Source organism: Mobula birostris, chromosome 4, assembly GCF_030028105.1.
Source record: "Mobula birostris isolate sMobBir1 chromosome 4, sMobBir1.hap1, whole genome shotgun sequence".
Classification (NCBI taxonomy): Eukaryota; Metazoa; Chordata; class Chondrichthyes; order Myliobatiformes; family Myliobatidae; genus Mobula; species Mobula birostris.
The window spans coordinates 29,039,797-29,058,568 of record NC_092373.1 but is presented as its reverse complement, the minus strand read 5'-3'; the positions used below and the strand labels follow the sequence as shown (position 1 = coordinate 29,058,568).

Genomic DNA, 18,772 nt, shown 5'->3' with positions numbered 1-18,772 from the left:
AGCAAAAATATCTTTAAAAAATGATGGATCATCAGTATTTGGTCCATATGTATTAACCAAAGCCATTTTTTTAATTGTAAATGGTTCCTTTAACAATCAAAAATATACCATTATCATCAGATATAATATCCTCCTGATTAAGGGGAATATTGGAATCAATAAAAATGGAAACACCCCTAATAAAGTTTGCGTGAATCTGAGGCTCCTTCCAAAATTAAAAAAATCGATTGTTATTACATAACCTGACATGTGTCTCTTGTACAAAGATTATATTAGGTTGGAATCGGTTAATAATTTAAAATGTTTTCTTACGCTTAATAGGATGATTCCAACCATGGACATTCCAACTTAAAACATTTAACTGTTTAACTAACATCATGAAACTTTATATCTAAAGAAAACAGTTAAACTCATGTCAGGATAAAGAAATTTTGAATGGTGGTGATAAACAACAATGATATTAATTTGTGTACGCTCCGGAATTCCATAATGGGAATAAAAAATAGAAATAAAAAAAAGAAAAAAACCCACCCAACCTACAAAGCCCAGAAATAATTCGACATTAATCGACGCAAGCCCCAAGAAATGCATAGAAGCAATTCTGAACTGCACATGCCTAAGTAAAAGGTACAAATAAAAAAAAGTAATCTGTCTCCCTCTCCCGGGTATACGACTCATTACAGTCGACATACAACCCATTACAATTAAATTAGAAAAAACAGCTAACAGAAACGGCTTCCAATTTAGAAAGTAACCTTCATAACATTAGATAAGGAAAAATGCACTTCCAAAACAAATTCTTGAAATATTTGCACAGAAGAGAAAACGTCACCATCTTTAAGTTTTTACATCTAACTATAAAATGTAAAAAAAAACCGAATAGTAATTAAAAGTTCTTAACAAAACCATACAAAGCAAAAAGAAACAATTAATTCATATATATAGCAAACAGAAATTCAAAATGGTTTAAAATTTCTACAGTCTTCCAATAGATCCCATAAAATATATTCTAAAGTTAAAACAGTACAAACTAGTCTATTTCAAAGATAAAGGTTCTTTTTAATACCAAGACTGTCTGTATTTCTCAATTCTTCCGATCTCATCATTCCTTATGTCGCAAAACGATCGAATAATTGAAGTCTTTTAAACTTCAGGCTTCGGACTCATCCGGGACGGAATTAATAAAACGCAGTGCATCGGCTGCATCGTCAAAGATACAAACCCCAGAGTCTTTAGCGAAAAGCCTTAATTTAGCTGGATAAAGAAGGAAGGGATACATCTGGTTTTGAAAGGCCATTCGCATTACCGTCGCGAATCCAGAACTTTGCTGAACAACTTCACATGGAAAATCTTTAAAGAAACAAATCTCAGAGCCTTGAAATTTAAACAGTCTTTGTCTTCTTGCCAGTTTGATAATATGGTCTTTGTCTCGAATACGGAGGAAACACACAATAACATGTCTGTTTTTACCTTGTCTCAGAGTTCCAACCCTGTGGGCTACTTTGATGACGGGCAATTGTGAAAGTGCCTCAGGAAATAGAGATTGAAACATTTTAGCGAATAGTCCAGTATGTCGGCAGATTCTGATTTCACCTTCAATCCAACAATTCGAATATTATAACGATGAGAGCGAGATTCCAAATCAACAATCCGACGTTGTCCTTTCTCCAAACGAGAAGAAATATCAACCGCATTACGGGTTACTTCTTTAAGATCCAAGCTCAAAGAATCAATTTTTTCCTCCAAAGGAAGAAGACTTTCTTTTAGTTGAGTTAATTCAGCGACAATAGAGCTCATTTGACTCTCTAATCTATCAACCCAGGCTGGCTCTTCAGAAGCTTCATCAGTATTTTTTAGATTTACCATTACCAGTATCGGGAACTTTTTTAGTGCTTCTCAAGATAGCCATAGTTATAAGTATCACTTTGAAAGACCCGAATGAATAAAGTTAAAACTTCAAAATTTAAGTCGGGAAAGGGAGAAATTAAAGGCAGACAGAAAGAAACTGTGTTTTACATGTCCACAGGCAGAAGGCGGAGTCCCCGCCCAAAGTTTGATGAAGTACTTTTCATCCCTTGGCGACTACTCTTGTTATTCATTCCATCGGGGAATTTGCAAAGCAAAGGAAAACCTTCATTCCTGTGATTCTATAACTTTGCCTTGTCTTTATAAACTTTTTATTTCTATACTTTGAAAATTTATCTAAATACTATTTCAAAAATATCTCATTGGCTGAAGTGTTCAGCTGCCGTCAGTGGATTTGAAAGCTGCTTCACGGTCAGTTTTGTGTCATGATGTCCTAGCCCCTGCTTTGTAAGGTAAGGAGTAGGCCACTCAATCTTTCAAAGAGCAATTCTGGGAAAACCTCTGAACAACCTCTGCTGTAGACCAGAGGTCATTCAAAACACTGCAGCTTCATCAGCACCACCCTATGCTTGTCAGCATCTGCTGGCTCCTGGAATATTAAAATCCTGATATTCTGATCTTTGTTTCTAAATAAACTGGTTCCATTCCTCCCTCCCCCTCCATAGACTTGCCCCTGCCTATCTTTTCATTGACAACCAGACCACTAATCCATCAATGTCTCATCATTTCTATATATTTTGATGTGATCATAGAAACCTACAACATATTACAGGCACTTCAGCCCAAACTGTTGTGGCAGCCATGTAACCTACTCTAAAAACTACCTAGAATTTCCCTACCACATAACCCTCTATTCTTCTAAGCTCCATTTACCTATCTAAGAGATTCTTATAAGACCCTATTGTATCCACCTCCACCACTGTCACTGGCAGTACATTCCACACACCAACCACTTGCTGTGTAAAAAAACTTAACTCTGACATCCCCCTTGTACTTACTTCCAAGCACAAAGCTATGCCCTCTCAAGTTAGCCTTTTCAGCCCTGGAAAAAAGCCTCTTGCTCTCCACACGATCAATGCCTCTCATCATCTTATACTCCTCTATGAGGTCACCTCTCATCCTCCATTACGCCAAGGAGAAAAGGCCAAGTTCACTCAAACTAATAAGGCACACTCTCCAATCCAGGCAGCATCTCTGTAAATCTCCTCTGCACTCCATACCGTAACATCTTCCTGTAACACACGCAAAATATTGAAGGAACTCAGCAGGTCAGGGGAATAAACAGTCGCTGTTTCAGGCCGAGACCCTTCATCAGATCTGGAAAGTATGGGGGAAGAAGCCAGAATAGGAAGGTGGGAGAAAGGGGAGGAGTACAAGCTGGCAGGTGAGGGGAAAGGTGGGTGGGTGGGATGGGCGAAGTTAATTGAGAGTTGGGAAATGATAGATGGAAGAGGTCAAGGGGTGAAGAAGAAACTGATGGGTGAGCAGAGTGGACATGGGAGAAAGTTGAAGGAGAATGGGTGTAATGGGTAGGTGTGGAGAAGAGCAAGGATAGGACAGGGCCCAGAATGGGAATGGACAAAGAGAGAAGAGGGAGGGGTAGAAATTACTGGGAGAAATCATCTTGCTGTAAGTTTTGCTTTCTTGAAGATTCTATTTAAATTGTTATGACTTTACTGACTTACAAACAGATGAAAAGTTATTTTACTACTTCTCAGACACAGTTTGTCCAATCAGCTGCATACCAGGCTGCACCCAATTACAATAATGGAATCAGAGTCATCAGTGGTTTTATTGAACAGCACTTACCTCATCGAAGACCTGCACTGATTGTCAGTGGGATTCAACCACCAGGTAAAGTAATTGTGGCTGCCATTGATATCAGGGCAATACCAGGTCAAGTATAGCACCGAGGCACAGTGACCCAGCTGTTAGTGCTGTGCAACTGCTAAAACCCAGGCTTGATGCTGCCCATGAGTGCTGTCTGTGAGCAGTCTGATCATCCTCCCTGTGACCACTCTCTCACACGCCAAGGATGTGTTGTTTACATGTAAATTGCCCCTAATGTAGGTGAATGATGGGAATAGAATAGTGCTGTTATTGTTATTATTCTATGTGTTTATTGAGTATGCCTGCAAGAAAATGAATCTCAGGATTGTACAAGGTGGCATTTATGTATTTTGATATTAACTTTACTTTGAACTTTGGGATGCAGGAAGAAATGTGGAACTAGTGTAGATAGGCACTTGATTGCTCACATGTACATGGGAGGCCCAAGGGCCCGTTTCTCAGCTACCTGCTTTTAGACTCTGTAACACTGGAGTGGATGGGCTTCAGGTAGAAAGTTATCCATACCTGGCAAAAAAAAGTGCATTTGGGCACCTAACACCCAATACTTCACGCATGACTTCTCATGCAGCTGATGCAATATGAGGCCAATAGCCAATCCTGCAAGATGTACGTGGGGTGAACAGTAGCATGTGATTATTGCTCATTGCCCAACATGGGAGTATAACCATTCTTCATCCATAATAAATGGCATGACTGCCAAGAGGTCGATCCACACTGATTTCTCAAAATAAGTTTACTTCCTTCCACTCTAATCAATCTGATGGCCTCTTGCCCACAGCAGCAGATCTTACGTTGGTGACAATTAAAACAAATACTGTGAATGACTACTGTATGTAAATATTCTTCAGAGCTGTACCACAATAGTGACATCACCTGTGGACGGTGAGGTATCTTCATCGACCCTTGAACACATTTGCCTCTTTCTTCTCCGTCCAGTTTGAATGACAGTGTAGACTCCCCCGACAAAAGAAAGTCCTGCTACTGCTGCAAAGTAAGTTGCATAAATAAGAACCTGCAAAAATTAAAAAGCAGTTGTAGAAATTATTCTGAACATTATACTCACAGGCATCAACACAAAATGGATACTTATTTATTGCACCATTGTACCACTGGCATTTAGGGCAGCAATGAAGGTCTTCCATCTCTGTCTGTCCTTGGTCAGTGCTTCCACTTAATATCAGAGATTGTATACGGTACACAACCTGAAATTATAACTCTTCACAGACTCAGGTATTGAAGAATTCTTCATTACTGTTTCCATAACAGTTTTATTTTACCAGTCAGGGTTGTTATCCCTGAGCTGAACCTCCAAACCCAAACTCTTAGTCTGGCCTCTACCTACCCTTTTACCTGTTTGCCATGAGTGACCCTACCAAGAACCAAAGCATAAAGCCCTGACTCCAGCCAGCAGAGCTCTCCTGGTTGCTAAGGCACGCAAACCTCCAAACCACAAGGTCGCGGTCCTTTTGGAGGATCACAGAATAGCTGCAAGGTCTAAATTCCAGAAAGGAAAGGCTGTACATATATTCATCTGCAGAATATTACTTTAAAGCAGCATCTTATGTATGGTGAGGTTGATGTGCACCCCTCTCAGTCACCTAATTGCCTGTACAGGTGAAGACTAAGATTGAGCTGGAAGCAAATGGCATACAGTTTTGTGTAAGCAGGTTAGGGTGTCAATATGTTATATTATGGAACAAACTCAATCTAGTTTTCTTTTGGGTAGCCTTCTCGTTTTTCTCACAAAATGCTGGAGGACATCGGTGTGTCAGGCAGCAACTACGGAGAGAAATGGGTGGTCAACGTTTCCGGTTGAGACCCTTCTGCAGAACTAAACGAGTGCAGATGAAGAGTCTTGACCTGAAATGTTGATTGTCCATTTTCCACTATTAATGCTGCCTGTCCCGCTGAGTTTTCACAGCAACTTGTGTCGCTCCTGATTTCCAGCATCTGCAATCTTCCTTGTGTGCCTGCCTCATTGACCAAGTACATTCTTCTCCAAGACTTACAGTCTCTGCCCACTTACATTTAGATCTGTCGTCCAAATTGTTGACCTATAATGAGTTTCTGGGACCCAAGCACTAATTCCTGTGGCACTCATCTGTGAAGAAACTCGCTTATTCCAACCATTTGTTTCCTGTCTGCTCACCGTCTCTCAATCCATGTCAGTATATTACTCTCAATCCCATGTGCTTCAGTTTTCCACACTATCCTCATATATGGGATCATATAAAACAAAACCTGGACATCTAAATATACCACATCTAGAGGTGCTCCCTTATCCACCTTGCTGTCGACAAATGGTTACAGTGTTGGACTCCTACTGATGCATGATCAAGTAATTCAAAGATTGTGGGTTCGCGTTCCATCAGAGTTGGTGTTTGACACAACACGGTAGGATAGCAACGCACACAAAATGCTGGAGGAACTCACCAAGTCGGGCAGCATCTATGGAAATGAATGAACAGTTGATATTTTGAGCCTAGATCCTCATGCAGGATGGGAAAGGAAGGGAGAAGACGCCAGAATAATAAGAAGTGGGGAGGGAAAGGAGGATAGCTCGAAAGTGCTAGGTGAAGCCAGGTTGGTGGAAAGGGTAAAGGGCTGGAGAGGAAAGAATTTGATAGGAGAGGAGAGTGCACCCTCGGACAAAGGATTAAAAAGGAGGGCACCAGGGGAAGGTGATAGGTAGGTGAGAAGAGGTAAGAGGCCAGAGGGGGGAATAGAAGAGGGAAGGGGGAGGGAAATTTTTTTTTACCCGAGACTGGGTATTGAGCAATGAGGAAGGGTTAATTAGCAATCTTGTCGTGAGAGGCCCCTCGGGCAAGAGTGACCATAATATGGTGGAATTCTTCATTAAGATGGAGAGTGACATAGTTAATTCAGAAACAAAGGTTCTGAACTTAAAGAAGGGTAACTTTGAAGGTATGAGACGTGAATTAGCTAAGATAGACTGGCAAGTGACACTTAAAGGGTTGACAGTGGATATGCAATGGCAAGCATTTAAAGATCGCATGGATGAACTACAACAATTGTTCGTCCCAGTTTGGCAAAAGAATAAATCAGGGAAGGTAGTGCACCCGTGGCCGACAAGGGAAATTAGGGATAGTATCAATTCCAAAGAAGAAGCACACAAATTAGCCAGAAAAAGTGGCTCACCTGAGGACTGGGAGAAATTCAAAGTCCAGCAGAGGAGGACAAAGGGCTTAATTAGGAAGGGGAAAAAAGATTATGAGAGAAAACTGGCAGGGAACATAAAAACTGACTGTAAAAGCTTTTATAGATATGTGAAAAGAAAAAGATTGGTTAAGACAAATGTAGGTCCCCTACAGACAGAAATAGGTGAATTGATTATGGGGAGCAAGGACATGGCAGACTAATTGAATAACTACTTTGGTTCTGTCTTCATTAAGGAGGACATAAATAATCTTCCAGAAATAGTAGGGGACAGAGGGTCCAGTGAGATGGAGGAACTGAGCGAAATACATGTTAGTAGGGAAGTGGTGTTAGGTAAATTGAAGGGATTAAAGACAGATAAATCCCCAGGGCCAGATGGTCTGCATCCCAGAGTGCTTAAGGAAGTAGCCCAAGAAATAGTGGATGCATTAGTGATAATTTTTCAAAACTCTTTAGATTCTGGACTAGTTCCTGAGGATTGGAGGGTGGCTAACGTAACCCCACTTTTTAAAAAAGGAGAGAGAGAGAAACCGTGGAATTATAGACCGGTTAGCCTAACATCGGTGGTGGGGAAAATGCTAGAGTCAGTTATCAAAGATGTGATAACAGCACATTTGGAAAGCGGTGAAATCATCGGACAAAGTCAGCATGGATTTGTGAAAGGAAAATCATGTCTGATGAATCTCATAGAATTTTTTGAGGATGTAACCAGTAGAGTGGATAGGGGAGAACCAGTGGATGTGGTATATTTGGATTTTCAAAAGGCTTTTGACAAGGTCCCACACAGGAGATTAGTGTGCAAACTTAAAGCACATGGTATTGGGGTAAGGTATTGATGTGGATAGAGAATTGGTTAGCAGACAGGAAGCAAAGAGTGGGAATAAACGGGACCTTTTCAGAATGGCAGGCAGTGACTAGTGGGGTACAACAAGGCTCAGTGCTGGGACCCCAGTTGTTTACAATATATATTAATGACTTGGATGAGGGAATTAAATGCAGCATCTCCAAGTTTGCGGATGACACGAAGCTGGGTGGCAGTGTTAGCTGTGAGGAGGATGCTATGAGGATGCAGGGTGACTTGGATAGGTTAGGTGAGTGGGCAAATTCACGGCAGATGCAATTTAATGTGGATAAATGTGAGGTTATCCACTTTGGTGGCAAAAACAGGAAAACAGATTATTATTTGAATGGTGGCCGATTAGGAAAAGGGGAGGTGCAACGAGACCTGGGTGTCATTATACAGCAGTCATTGAAAGTGGGCATGCAGGTACAGCAGGCGGTGAAAAAGGCGAATGGTATGCTAGCATTCATAGCAAGAGGATTTGAGTACAGAATATTGTGTGCAGTTTTGGTATCCTAATCTGAGGAAAGACATCCTTGCCATAGAGGGAGTACAAAGAAGGTTCACCAGATTGATTCCTGGGATGGCAGGACTTTCATATGATGAAAGACTGGATTGACTAGGCTTGTACTCGTTGAAATTTAGAAGATTGAGGGGGAATCTTATTGAAACGTATAAAATCCTAAAGCGATTGGACAGGCTATATGCAGGAAGATTCCTCCCGATGTTGGGGAAGTCCAGAACGAGGGGTCACAGTTTGAGGATAAAGGGGAAGCCTTTTAGGACCGAGATTAGGAAAAACTTCTTCACACAGAGAGTGGTGAATCTGTGGAATTCTCTGCCACAGGAAACAGTTGAGGCCAGTTCATTGGCTATATTTAAGAGCGAGTTAGATATAGCCCTTCTGGCTAAAGGGATCAGGGGGTATGGAGGGAAGGCTGGTACAGGGTTCTGAGTTGGATGATCAGCCATGATCATACTGAATGGTGGTGCAGGTTCGAAGGGCCGAATGGCCTACTCCTGCACCTATTTTCTATGTTGTCTATGACACCAATATTCATGTCATCAAGTTGGAGGCTACACAGATGGAATATGAGGTGTTGCTCCTCCATCCTGGGCATGGCCTCATCATGGCACAAGCGGAGCTCAAGGACAAACATGTCGGAATGGGAATGGGAATAGGAATTAAAATGGTTGGCCATTGGGAAATGATGGAGTTACGTGTTATTAGTTAACATTATCACCATCATCATATGTCACGTTGTGTGATGTGGGTGATCATGGTCTGTCCATGACCAGGATTGTTCTTGGCAAATTTTTCTGCAGAAGTGGTTTGCCATTGCCGCTGTTCAGGCAGTGTCTTTACAAGACGGGTGACCCTAGCCATTATCAATTTTATTCAGAAGTTGTCTGCCTGGCGTCAGTGGCTACACAACCAGGATGTGATATGCACCGGCCGCTCATACGACCATCCACCACCTGCCTCCCTGGCTTCACGTGACCCTGATCGGGGGATTAAGCAGGCGCTACACTCTGCCCAAGGGCACCAGAGGGATGGAGTGCCTTACAACTTCTTTTGTAGAGATATATCTCCACCCCACCACCCAAGTTAGTTAACATAGCTATTAAATACAATAACTTTAATAAGTATATGAATGTGTATAATTATATACCTATGTTACCTATATGTTGAGTTTACCTGGGTAATAATATCCAAACCAAGGCCTCTTGAATCAACGACAATAACAGTCAGGAGGCTTTGAAGTATTAGGGTCAGCATGGTGTTTATTCCAATTACGAGTGTGTAGTGTCCCTTGAGGTTAGCTGCAACCTGAGACCTGGATTCAGAGATGATTTTGTTGTACTTTAAAGTCTGATACTGTTTAGGAATATTAACAAAGCCATGATAGTTATTCAAACAAACACTAAAGTTAACACTGTATCACTAAGCCTGAGATTGCTTGCTTGTTAAAAAAAAAGCTCATCTCAGGGTGGTATATGGTGACATTTATGTCCTGCGATAATTTGCTTTGAACTTTGAACTTTAAACTCAGAGGGGTCACTAGCCCTCAATCCACATGTTTGCACAGAGAGAGCAAGACCAACTGAGCCTTTCGATTAAAGGAACATAATATTGAGACTTTATAAAGCACTGGTGAGGCCTCACTTGGAGTATTGTGAGCAGTTTTGGGCCCCTTGTCTTAGAAAGGATGTGCTAACATTGGAGAGGGCTCAAAGGAGGTTCATGAAAATGATTCCGGGATTGAAAGGCTTATCATATGAAGAAGTATTTGATGGCCTGTACTCACTGGAACTCGGAAGGATGAGTGGTGACCTCATCGAGATCTATCAAATGTTGAAAAGCCTTGATAGAGTAGATGTGGCGAGGGTATTTCCTATGGTGGGGGGAGTCTAAGATCAGAGAACACAGCCTCAGAATAGAGGGGCATCCTTTTAGAATGGAAATGAGGAGGAATTCTTTAGGCAGAGAGTGGTGAATCAGTGGTATTTGTTGCCACAGATGGGTGTGGGGAGTGTACGTTGGTAATATTTAAGGCAGAGTTTGATAGTTTCTTGCTTAGTCAGGATGAAGGGTTAAAGGGAGAAGGCAGGAGATTGGGACTGAGATGGAAAATGGATCAACCATGATAAAATGGCGGAGCAGACTCGATGGGACAAATGGCCTAATTCTACTCCTATATCTTGTCAACTTTTATAATCCATTTCTAGTCCAGTCATAAATCTAATTCTACCTTATTTCGAGAGATTTACAAGTGAGATTTCATATGTGTGTATTCCTAAAAGCAGCTTTAAAAACTGAACCACAAGGAAATCTGCAGATGCTGGAATTTCAAGCAACACACATAAAAGTTGCTGGTGAATGCTGCAGGCCAGGCAGCATCTCCAGGAAGAGGTACAGTCGACGTTTCGGGCCGAGACCCTTCGTCAGGACTAACTGAAGGAAGAGTGAGTAAGAGATTTGAAAGTGGGAGGGGGAGGGGGAGATCCAAAATGATAGGAGAAGACAGGAGGGGGAGGGATGGAGCCAAGAGTTGGACAGGTGATTGGCAAAAGGGATATGAGAGGATCATGGGACAGGAGGCCTAGGGAGAAAGAAAAGGGGGAGGGGGTAAAAGCCCAGAAGATGGGCATCCCCATCCATTATTGCCCATCCTCTGGGCTTCCCCCCTCCCGCTTTTCTTTCTCCCTGGGCCTCCTGTCCCATGATCCTCTCATATCCCTTTTGCCAATCAACTGTCCAGCTCTTGGCTCCATCCCTCCCACTCCTGTCTTCTCCTATCATTTTGGATCTCCCCCTCCCCCTCCCACTTTCAAATCTCTTACTAACTCTTCCTTCAGTTAGTCCTGACGAAGGGTCTCGGCCCGAAACGTCGACTGTACCACTTCCTAGAGATGCTGCCTGGTCTGCTGCATTTAAAAACTGAAAATAGATTGTTTTCCCCAAACTTTGTATCAATCAAAATGACCCTCTTGTTGGAGGGTTACAAATTTTTAGGGGATGGCAACAGTAAGTATTGAAGTTGGAAGTACCTTGCCACCACAGAAAGCATTGAATGGTGAGTAAAAAAAAAATGGTGGCTTTGTCAGGAATACCCGCATCTTATGATTTATAAAAAATCTCAAATGTCATTGTCTGACATTTGATAGATAGCTAATGGATAAATTCAACAGAATTGAATTCAGTTTGTTAAGTGAGATTCACACAGAGGGATTTGGAATAAACTAATTGACAAGGTAAAATTTTTAAACTTCATTGAGACATTGAGTAATACAGCACACAAACAGGCCCTATAGCCCAACTTGTCCATACCAACCACAACATCCACCCTGCTAGTCCCAGTTGTCTGTGTTCGGCCCATAAGCCTCCAAACACCTCTTCCATGTTGCAATTGTACTTGCCTTGATCACTTCTTCAGCAGTACTCACTAGCCTCTGTGAAAAGATGTTAACTCTCAGGTCTTTTTTTAAAACCTTTCCCCTCCTATCTTGTATCTGTGCCCTCTACCTTTGGGCTCCTCAACCCTGAGGAAATGACTAAGACCACCCACCTTATCCATACTCCTCGTGATCTTATAAACTTCTTTGAGGTTCCCTCTCACTCTCACTCTCCAGGGAATAACGCTCCAACATGCCAAACTCCTCCTGTAACTCAGACCTCTAGTCCAGGCACCATCTTCAAAAATCTCTTCTTCACTCTCTCCAGCTTGGCAATGTCTTCCCCGTAACAGGGAGACCAGAACTGCACACATAATGATCTCAGCAATGACTTACGGAATGTAACTGCAATATCATGAAGACCAGCATGCTACTGTAAATGTCTTCTTCAGTGCCCCGTCTACTTGTGCAGCCACTTCCAGCAAATTATGTCCTTGTATTCCCACGTCCCTCTGTTCCACAAAGCTCATCAGTGACCAGCCATTCACTTTGCAAATGTAAGCTACGTCATCTCAACATCTAATATTCACTTTGCTCACGAACAGGCTCACATTTCAGTAGTTCAAGTCTTTACATGAGACTTCTTCCATGACCATTTTGAGCATTTTAGATCAGGCAGCCTCTATGGAGGGAAATCAACAATTGATGTTTCAGGTCAAGGCCCTTTACTCGGATGTATTTATCTCTGAAGCAGGGTCTCAACCCAAAACACTGACTGTCTATTTCCCTCTGTAGATGCTACCTGACCAGCAGAGTTCCTCCAGCATTTTGTGCTTTACTTCAAATTCCAACATCTGCTGTCCTCTGTGTCACCATTTTAACCATTTTGTTTAGTTCTGTACTTCCATTATAAACAGCTTAGCACAGGTAAAATTACAGTATTATACTTGCATTGCTATGGTGATCAGAACCATGTAAGAGCTCTTGAATATGATGTAACAAGTGTAAGAAACCCAGATTTCTTCTGTTAAAGCCATGGCATATAAAACTCCACTGTTCACCATTGACAAGGTGCTGAGTGCCAGTTCACCCCAGACTTCCCAATCCAGCTTCACGTGCCTGACTGCAAAGGAACAAGTGGCAGCTGAGGGACAGAGGAAGGAGAGTCATTATGAGCCAGAGCAGCAGAGAAATTCACGGGACCATCCAGCCCTTTCTGTCTGTTTCAACAAACTGTAATTTATTTGCTATGAACATGGTTTCAATTCAAATCAGATGTTCTGAAATCCTCAGAGTTGTAAAACAACGCCCTCTGCTTCAAACATGTCAGACCTCACCTCGCCACCAGACACGAGGCCAGCATGAACTGTTAAACCCGGCTGAAGAGGCAGACCAGGAAGGCAACGGGAGAGTTGGGTGGGGGTGGTGTAGTGGAGAGCGGGAGAACTTCAACCTACCAGTAGCAACAGAACTCACTGTAAGATAAATCCCAATACTGTAAAACAAAAAAGATAAACTTTCATTTGAAACTCCTGGCTCACAATCTAAGTTACACGTCAGAAGCATCTACAAGCCAAGATCAAGAGTTTTCTAAATGGAGGTTGAGTATCATCCAGTAAACCAGCAACATTGCATTCTTGCCGATTAACCTATGATTTATTTTTCAGTGACTGTGTTAATGTCTAAAATAGTTGGAGAACATTTGGTCCATTGGATCTATTCAGGTGTACAGAGAAATCCCATCAGTTCCCCCAGTTACCTTGCTCTATCTTAATGCACCGCGCAATGATCTGATTTGTATGAACAGTATGTGTTGTGTATTTAATGTTTCATACGTTGTTTGATTAAGCGTTCCTTGTTATTTATCTAATTCATTGCAGGTTATATGTAAAAGTAAGTGAATGGCGTACATCATCATGCCACCACATCATATGTGCGCATCTTGCTAAAGTAAATACGAGCATGCTCGTTCATCCTGGTCTCCCTGTGTTTTTCTTTGGATTAGTTCGGGAGTTACAGAACATAACAGTATGTATTAATTTTTGTCACTATATCTTGGTACAAGTGACATTAATAACCCAATAATAACTCCATTAATAATGTGGCCTTATCAACATCTCATACAGCTGTAATATGACATCCCAGCTCCTGCGCCCAGTGAACTATTTTGATCACTGTTTGAGCAGGACACTTTGCTTAATGTATTGCACCTTGTACAGACTTCCATCTGCTGCACTGGATATCCTGATTCTCATCTTCTATTGTCTACCTGTTATTCTTTTCTCATTTGTTATGAATGTTTAATATACCTCATATCACAGTGTTCTCAAGCCTGCCTGTAGTTTGGTGGAAATTGGTAAATGGCTACCCCAGCCTCTCTGTGAATTTGGAATTTAGTTTTACCACAGAAATCCCAAAAGTGAACTCACATTCGCATTGTTGATGCTTTTTACAGCACATTGCCCTCTTCAATTGCTTTCTTCCTCCTAAAACCTCCCTTTACCCCTCCCACATATTTATGATTGCCTTAGGAGGGAAGATGGTGCTTCGATAGTTTTCTCCTTTACTGATCAAAGTTTCTTTACTCACCCATGAGGCTGGAGATAGTTTCAGCACCTCCATTGTACACTGTAGCATTCCATGTTGGCTCGATGTGATCCCAGAGTACCTGCACATAACTCCTAGCTTGTAGAAAGTCAGCCGAGGCCAATGCCCACCAGGTGCACAAGCTGAGCAGTCGTGGAGATGAGTAGCCTTCTTTGAAGTCAAGCCAGAGCTGACGGAATGCATATGAAGTGTTATTACAATCTGTCATCTTCACCAATCCACCATCTATCCGATTTGGCACCTCTCCATCCAACATTACTGTGACTGGGTGGTGGTTGCGTCCAGATTGTCTTCTGAGCTAATTTTTCCACACTTTGGTCTATGATCTTCTGTTTCCGATGGGACTTGGCTGTTCTCAGTCACCTCTTCCCTGTGGAAAATCATGCTTCTCTTAGGCAATGGCAACAGAATGGAGGCAAGGAAGGCCACTGACACTGAAGCCAGAGAAATCACATTTAGGCACAAGAACGAGACATTCCCAACAGAGATTAAAACTTGTCCCAGAGTTGAACCAAAGGCTTCTCCAAACAAATTTGCACTTTGACTGTAGCCAGTTACTTTCGGGTAGTGTTCAGAACTAACAACACTGTAGATATATGAGTAACAACAAACTCTGGTGGCAATCACCATCCCAAAGACAAAGAGCATGAATTTCATCATTAAAACCCCTTGGCCAAAAATCAATATTGTCCACTGAATAATTAATGCAAAACTATGAAGAACTACACCAGGTTTATGTTTTAAATAATCTGTAAGCAGGAAGATGGGAATTAACATTACCAAGCAAGAGTATGTCCATACAGGCAGTATTTCATTCATAACCTGAAATTAAATAGGAAAAGAATAGGATGAAAGATGAAACTAACAGTCCTAGAAATAAGACTAAATACAATCTTGAAGTATGCATGAACAGTTATTATTTTGAATAACATATGAATCCAGTGTTCCTTTCTATATAATGCTAGAGAAGCTCACAGGTCAGGCAGCATCTATGGAGGGGGATAAGCAGTCAGTCAATGTTTTGTGCTGAGATCTTTCATCAGGACTGGAAAGGAAAGGGGAAGGAGCCGGATTAAGAAAGTGCGGGGAGGGGAAGGAGGACAAGCTGGCAGGTGACAGGTGAAAGTTATCATGTGGGGGAGTGTGGATGAAGTGGGAAACTGGGAGGTGATCGGTGAAAAAGCCAGAAGGAAGAGGAAGGAATCTGATAGGTGGGGTGTGCTGGGACTCTCAAAGAGAGTTTTAAGTTCTACATGCAAAAAGCTGGAAGAACTGAACAGGTCAGGCAGCATTCATGGGGGGAAATGGGCAGCTAGTGTATCAGGTCAAGAACCTTCAGCTGGGCTCAGGGAAAGTTCGTCAAGGAAGGTGTCCCACGAAGAGAATTCACATTGGACTGGCAAAATGGAAGCTGCAGATGTTGAAATCAGAGCAACACACAAAAATTTGGAGGATTCAATTGAAATTAGGCTGTCTGACACAAAGCTTATTAGAAGTATCCAGACAGTGTAATAGAGCTGATAAAAAAATGAGCTAATGATGAGAAAATAATAAGAAATCATTTGCGATGGAGAAGATTGATTCAGAAGCTCATTTGGCCGTGAGATAAGATTGGAAAGATTGAAAACACTGTTATGTTTGGCTGTATTCATGTGTGTTTGAATGATAACTAAACTTTAATTTGAACATGGTAAGTGTGTGGAAATGAATGATGAGAAGTGGAATTCGTTGGAGCAATGTATATCTTGTGCTGTCGGCTGTAAGTTAACACAGTTCAAATCATCCAAGTCTGTGTATGTTCTCCGATCTCAGTAAAGGATCATTCAATATTATAAATATTGGAAGGGGTATATTCCACACTCAGCAGACTTTGACCAAAAGGTGTCTGGTAAGACCTTGTGGTCATTGAACAGGATACCCCTTTTACATTCTGAGCGGTCAGTAACACTGAATTTACATCAGAAGCAATTGCCTCATCATTTAAAAGTAATCAACACACCAAAAGGCACAATGAATTAATATCACCTGTAATAAGGATATGTGAAATACAACAGTGAGAAGTATTTTTGTGATTCAATAAACAGTGATTCCTGACACATTCAAAATGCTGGAGGAACTCAGCAGCTATGGAAAGCAATTAACAATTCTGTTGAAGGGTCTGGGCCTGAAATATTAACTGTTCACTTCTCTCCATAGCCTGACCTGCTGAGTTCCTCCAGCACTGTGTGTGTGTTTCTCTAGATTTCCAGTTATCTACAGAATCTCTTGTGTTTATGTGTCTGTGATTATTAATATGTTCAAAACGTAGGAGGTCATGGAATTTAATTTAGAGCTTTACTTTCACTGATCACCCATATCCTTCAGAAATCCTTCTCGTCTGTTGTCCTTCACTCCCCTCCTCCATTAACAACATTTTTATGTGGAAATTTGTGGAAAACCATCACCGCGAACAATGAAGAGGCGAGGCTGATCTGAGGGTCGAGGCATGCGGGTATGAGATGGAGTCGGGGCGAGGTCAGGCGATGTTCCAGAAGTTGGAGCGAGCGGAGTGGGGAAAAGTTGAAGGGAGTTGTTTCAGCTGAACCAGGAGCGAGGTTTGACCCATCTAACTGCCGCGTCAATTTGGAAAGGTCGAGTACGGCAGGTCCAGAGCGTATCGATGGCGGGGTCGGGTCCGTGTCCGAGTGCGGGGGATAACCCGGTGCCTGGACAATGCCAAGCCAGACAGACTGGAAAGGCAGGGCGTCGGGCCCGGAGGTGATGGTCGAGCTGGTTCTCTGTACTCTGCTCTCCTCGGCGCTGAGGCTGAGGGACTGCGAGCTTCGCGGCGAATTGCCCCCGCTATATGATGAACTGAGACCGATACTATGAGCCTACTCCGGCTGCTTCGGGATTCGGGTCCATGGACTCAGTTTGGTTCAGAATGCTGTTGCTAGCTTTTATTGTTTGCATGATTTGTGTTCTTCCCTCTTTCTCTCCGCATTGGGTGTTGGGCTTTTTTTAAAAAAAGTGGGGTTCTTGTTAGTGGCTGATGAATCTCAAGGTTGTATAATTTATAAATACTCTGATAATAATTATATACCTTGAATTGTAATTGAATGGTCACCGTTACAATCCCACTAGCTCCAGTTTATACTGTCATGGTTAGTTACTTGTCGAGTGTTTATGTTGAGGTAGTAATATAATACAATATATAACTTAGTACATTAGAAGTCCTATTCAACTCTTACCTGCTGTGCAGTTAAGTTTTTGTCAGGTCCAACCAGACAAGCCACTAAAAATGAATCTGTTGGCTTCACCATGCTGAAAAATTGAAAGGCACACAAAATCAGTGTTGGATACAGCCATTCTTTGCCAGCTGCTCCCTCCCTGCCACCTGTAGCTGGAAAACAGGGCGACATGGTGCTAAACAGGTGCAGTTCAAACAAGATACAACGTGTTTTTCGGCTTCTTGCTACAGCAGTCTAAACTGTAAAAATGTGAATAATCAACACCTTGCCTTAAATAGGATGAAATTTTGATGTATGCAGTTTCAGGTAAGTAAGTTACTGAATCCTTAACTAGTGGGACAGGAAAGATCTTTTCGAACTCTTGGTAACTTCTATTCTCTTCCATGGGAGATATTTTAACAGAGCAGAATTGATGGCAAAATGTTCCTTCATATCACTAGGTGTTGAAGTGAGTGATTTGACCTTGTTTACAAATTTGTAGGCAATCCTGCTCACAAGGCTATTTGGCCCATTTTATATATGCCAGCTCTTTGTAGAATAATCCCATTAGATCTGAACCCCACTCTTCTTCAAACATCTATGACTTTAAGTATTGCCACCAATGATGGGTATAGATAGAGTGAATGCAAGCAGGCTTTTTCCACCGAGGCAAGGGGAGAAAAAAACCAGAGGACATGGGTTAAGGGTGAAGGGGGAAAAGTTTAACGGGAACATTGAGGGGGGCTTCTTCACACAGAGAGTGGTGGGAGTGTGGAATGAGCTGCCAGACGAGGTGGTAAATGCGGGTTCTTTTTTAACATTTAAGAATAAATTGGACAGATACACGGATGGGAGGTGTATGGAGGGATATGGTCCGTGTGCAGGTCAGTGGGACTAGGCAGAAAATGGTTCAGCACAGCCAAGAAGGCCTATTTCTGTGCTGTAGTTTTTCTATGGTTTCTAAGTGACTGGGTGAGAATCTGCTCTGGTCCCAAGAACTAGCTTTCCTTGTTCACCTGCAGTGGGAGCTCCATGCAACGGTGTGTGTGTGTGTGTGTGTGTGTGTGTGTGTGTGTGTGTCTGTGCGTGCGTGTGTGTGTGTGTGTGTGTGTCTGTGCGTGCGTGTGTGTGTGTGTGTGGGGGGGGGTGCTGAAAGTGGGTGTGAGGTCAGATTTGGAGTGAGAGTAAGGAAGCTGAGGGTAACAGTGTTTCAGAGTGGGGGGTTTGGGAGGTGGAGCTACAAATGAGGAGGAGAAGATGGCAGCGCACCGCACGTGCAGCTCTCCAGTGAAAAATTATGTCGTATCTGTTAAATAGGGGCCGT

The 18,772-nt window shown here is 42.2% G+C and overlaps 1 protein-coding gene across 1 annotated transcript; it reads right to left on the bottom strand.

The window, feature by feature from the left end:
* Positions 1-1,497: 1,497 nt before the first annotated feature.
* On the bottom strand, positions 1,498-17,640 carry LOC140197004 (thiamine transporter 2-like). The gene is given in 7 exon segments (XM_072256936.1): positions 1,498-1,740; positions 4,574-4,729; positions 9,435-9,573; positions 12,584-12,776; positions 14,222-14,500; positions 14,503-15,061; positions 17,470-17,640. Coding segments are annotated over 7 exon segments (1,740 nt in total).
* Between the last annotated feature and the right edge of the window lie 1,132 nt (positions 17,641-18,772).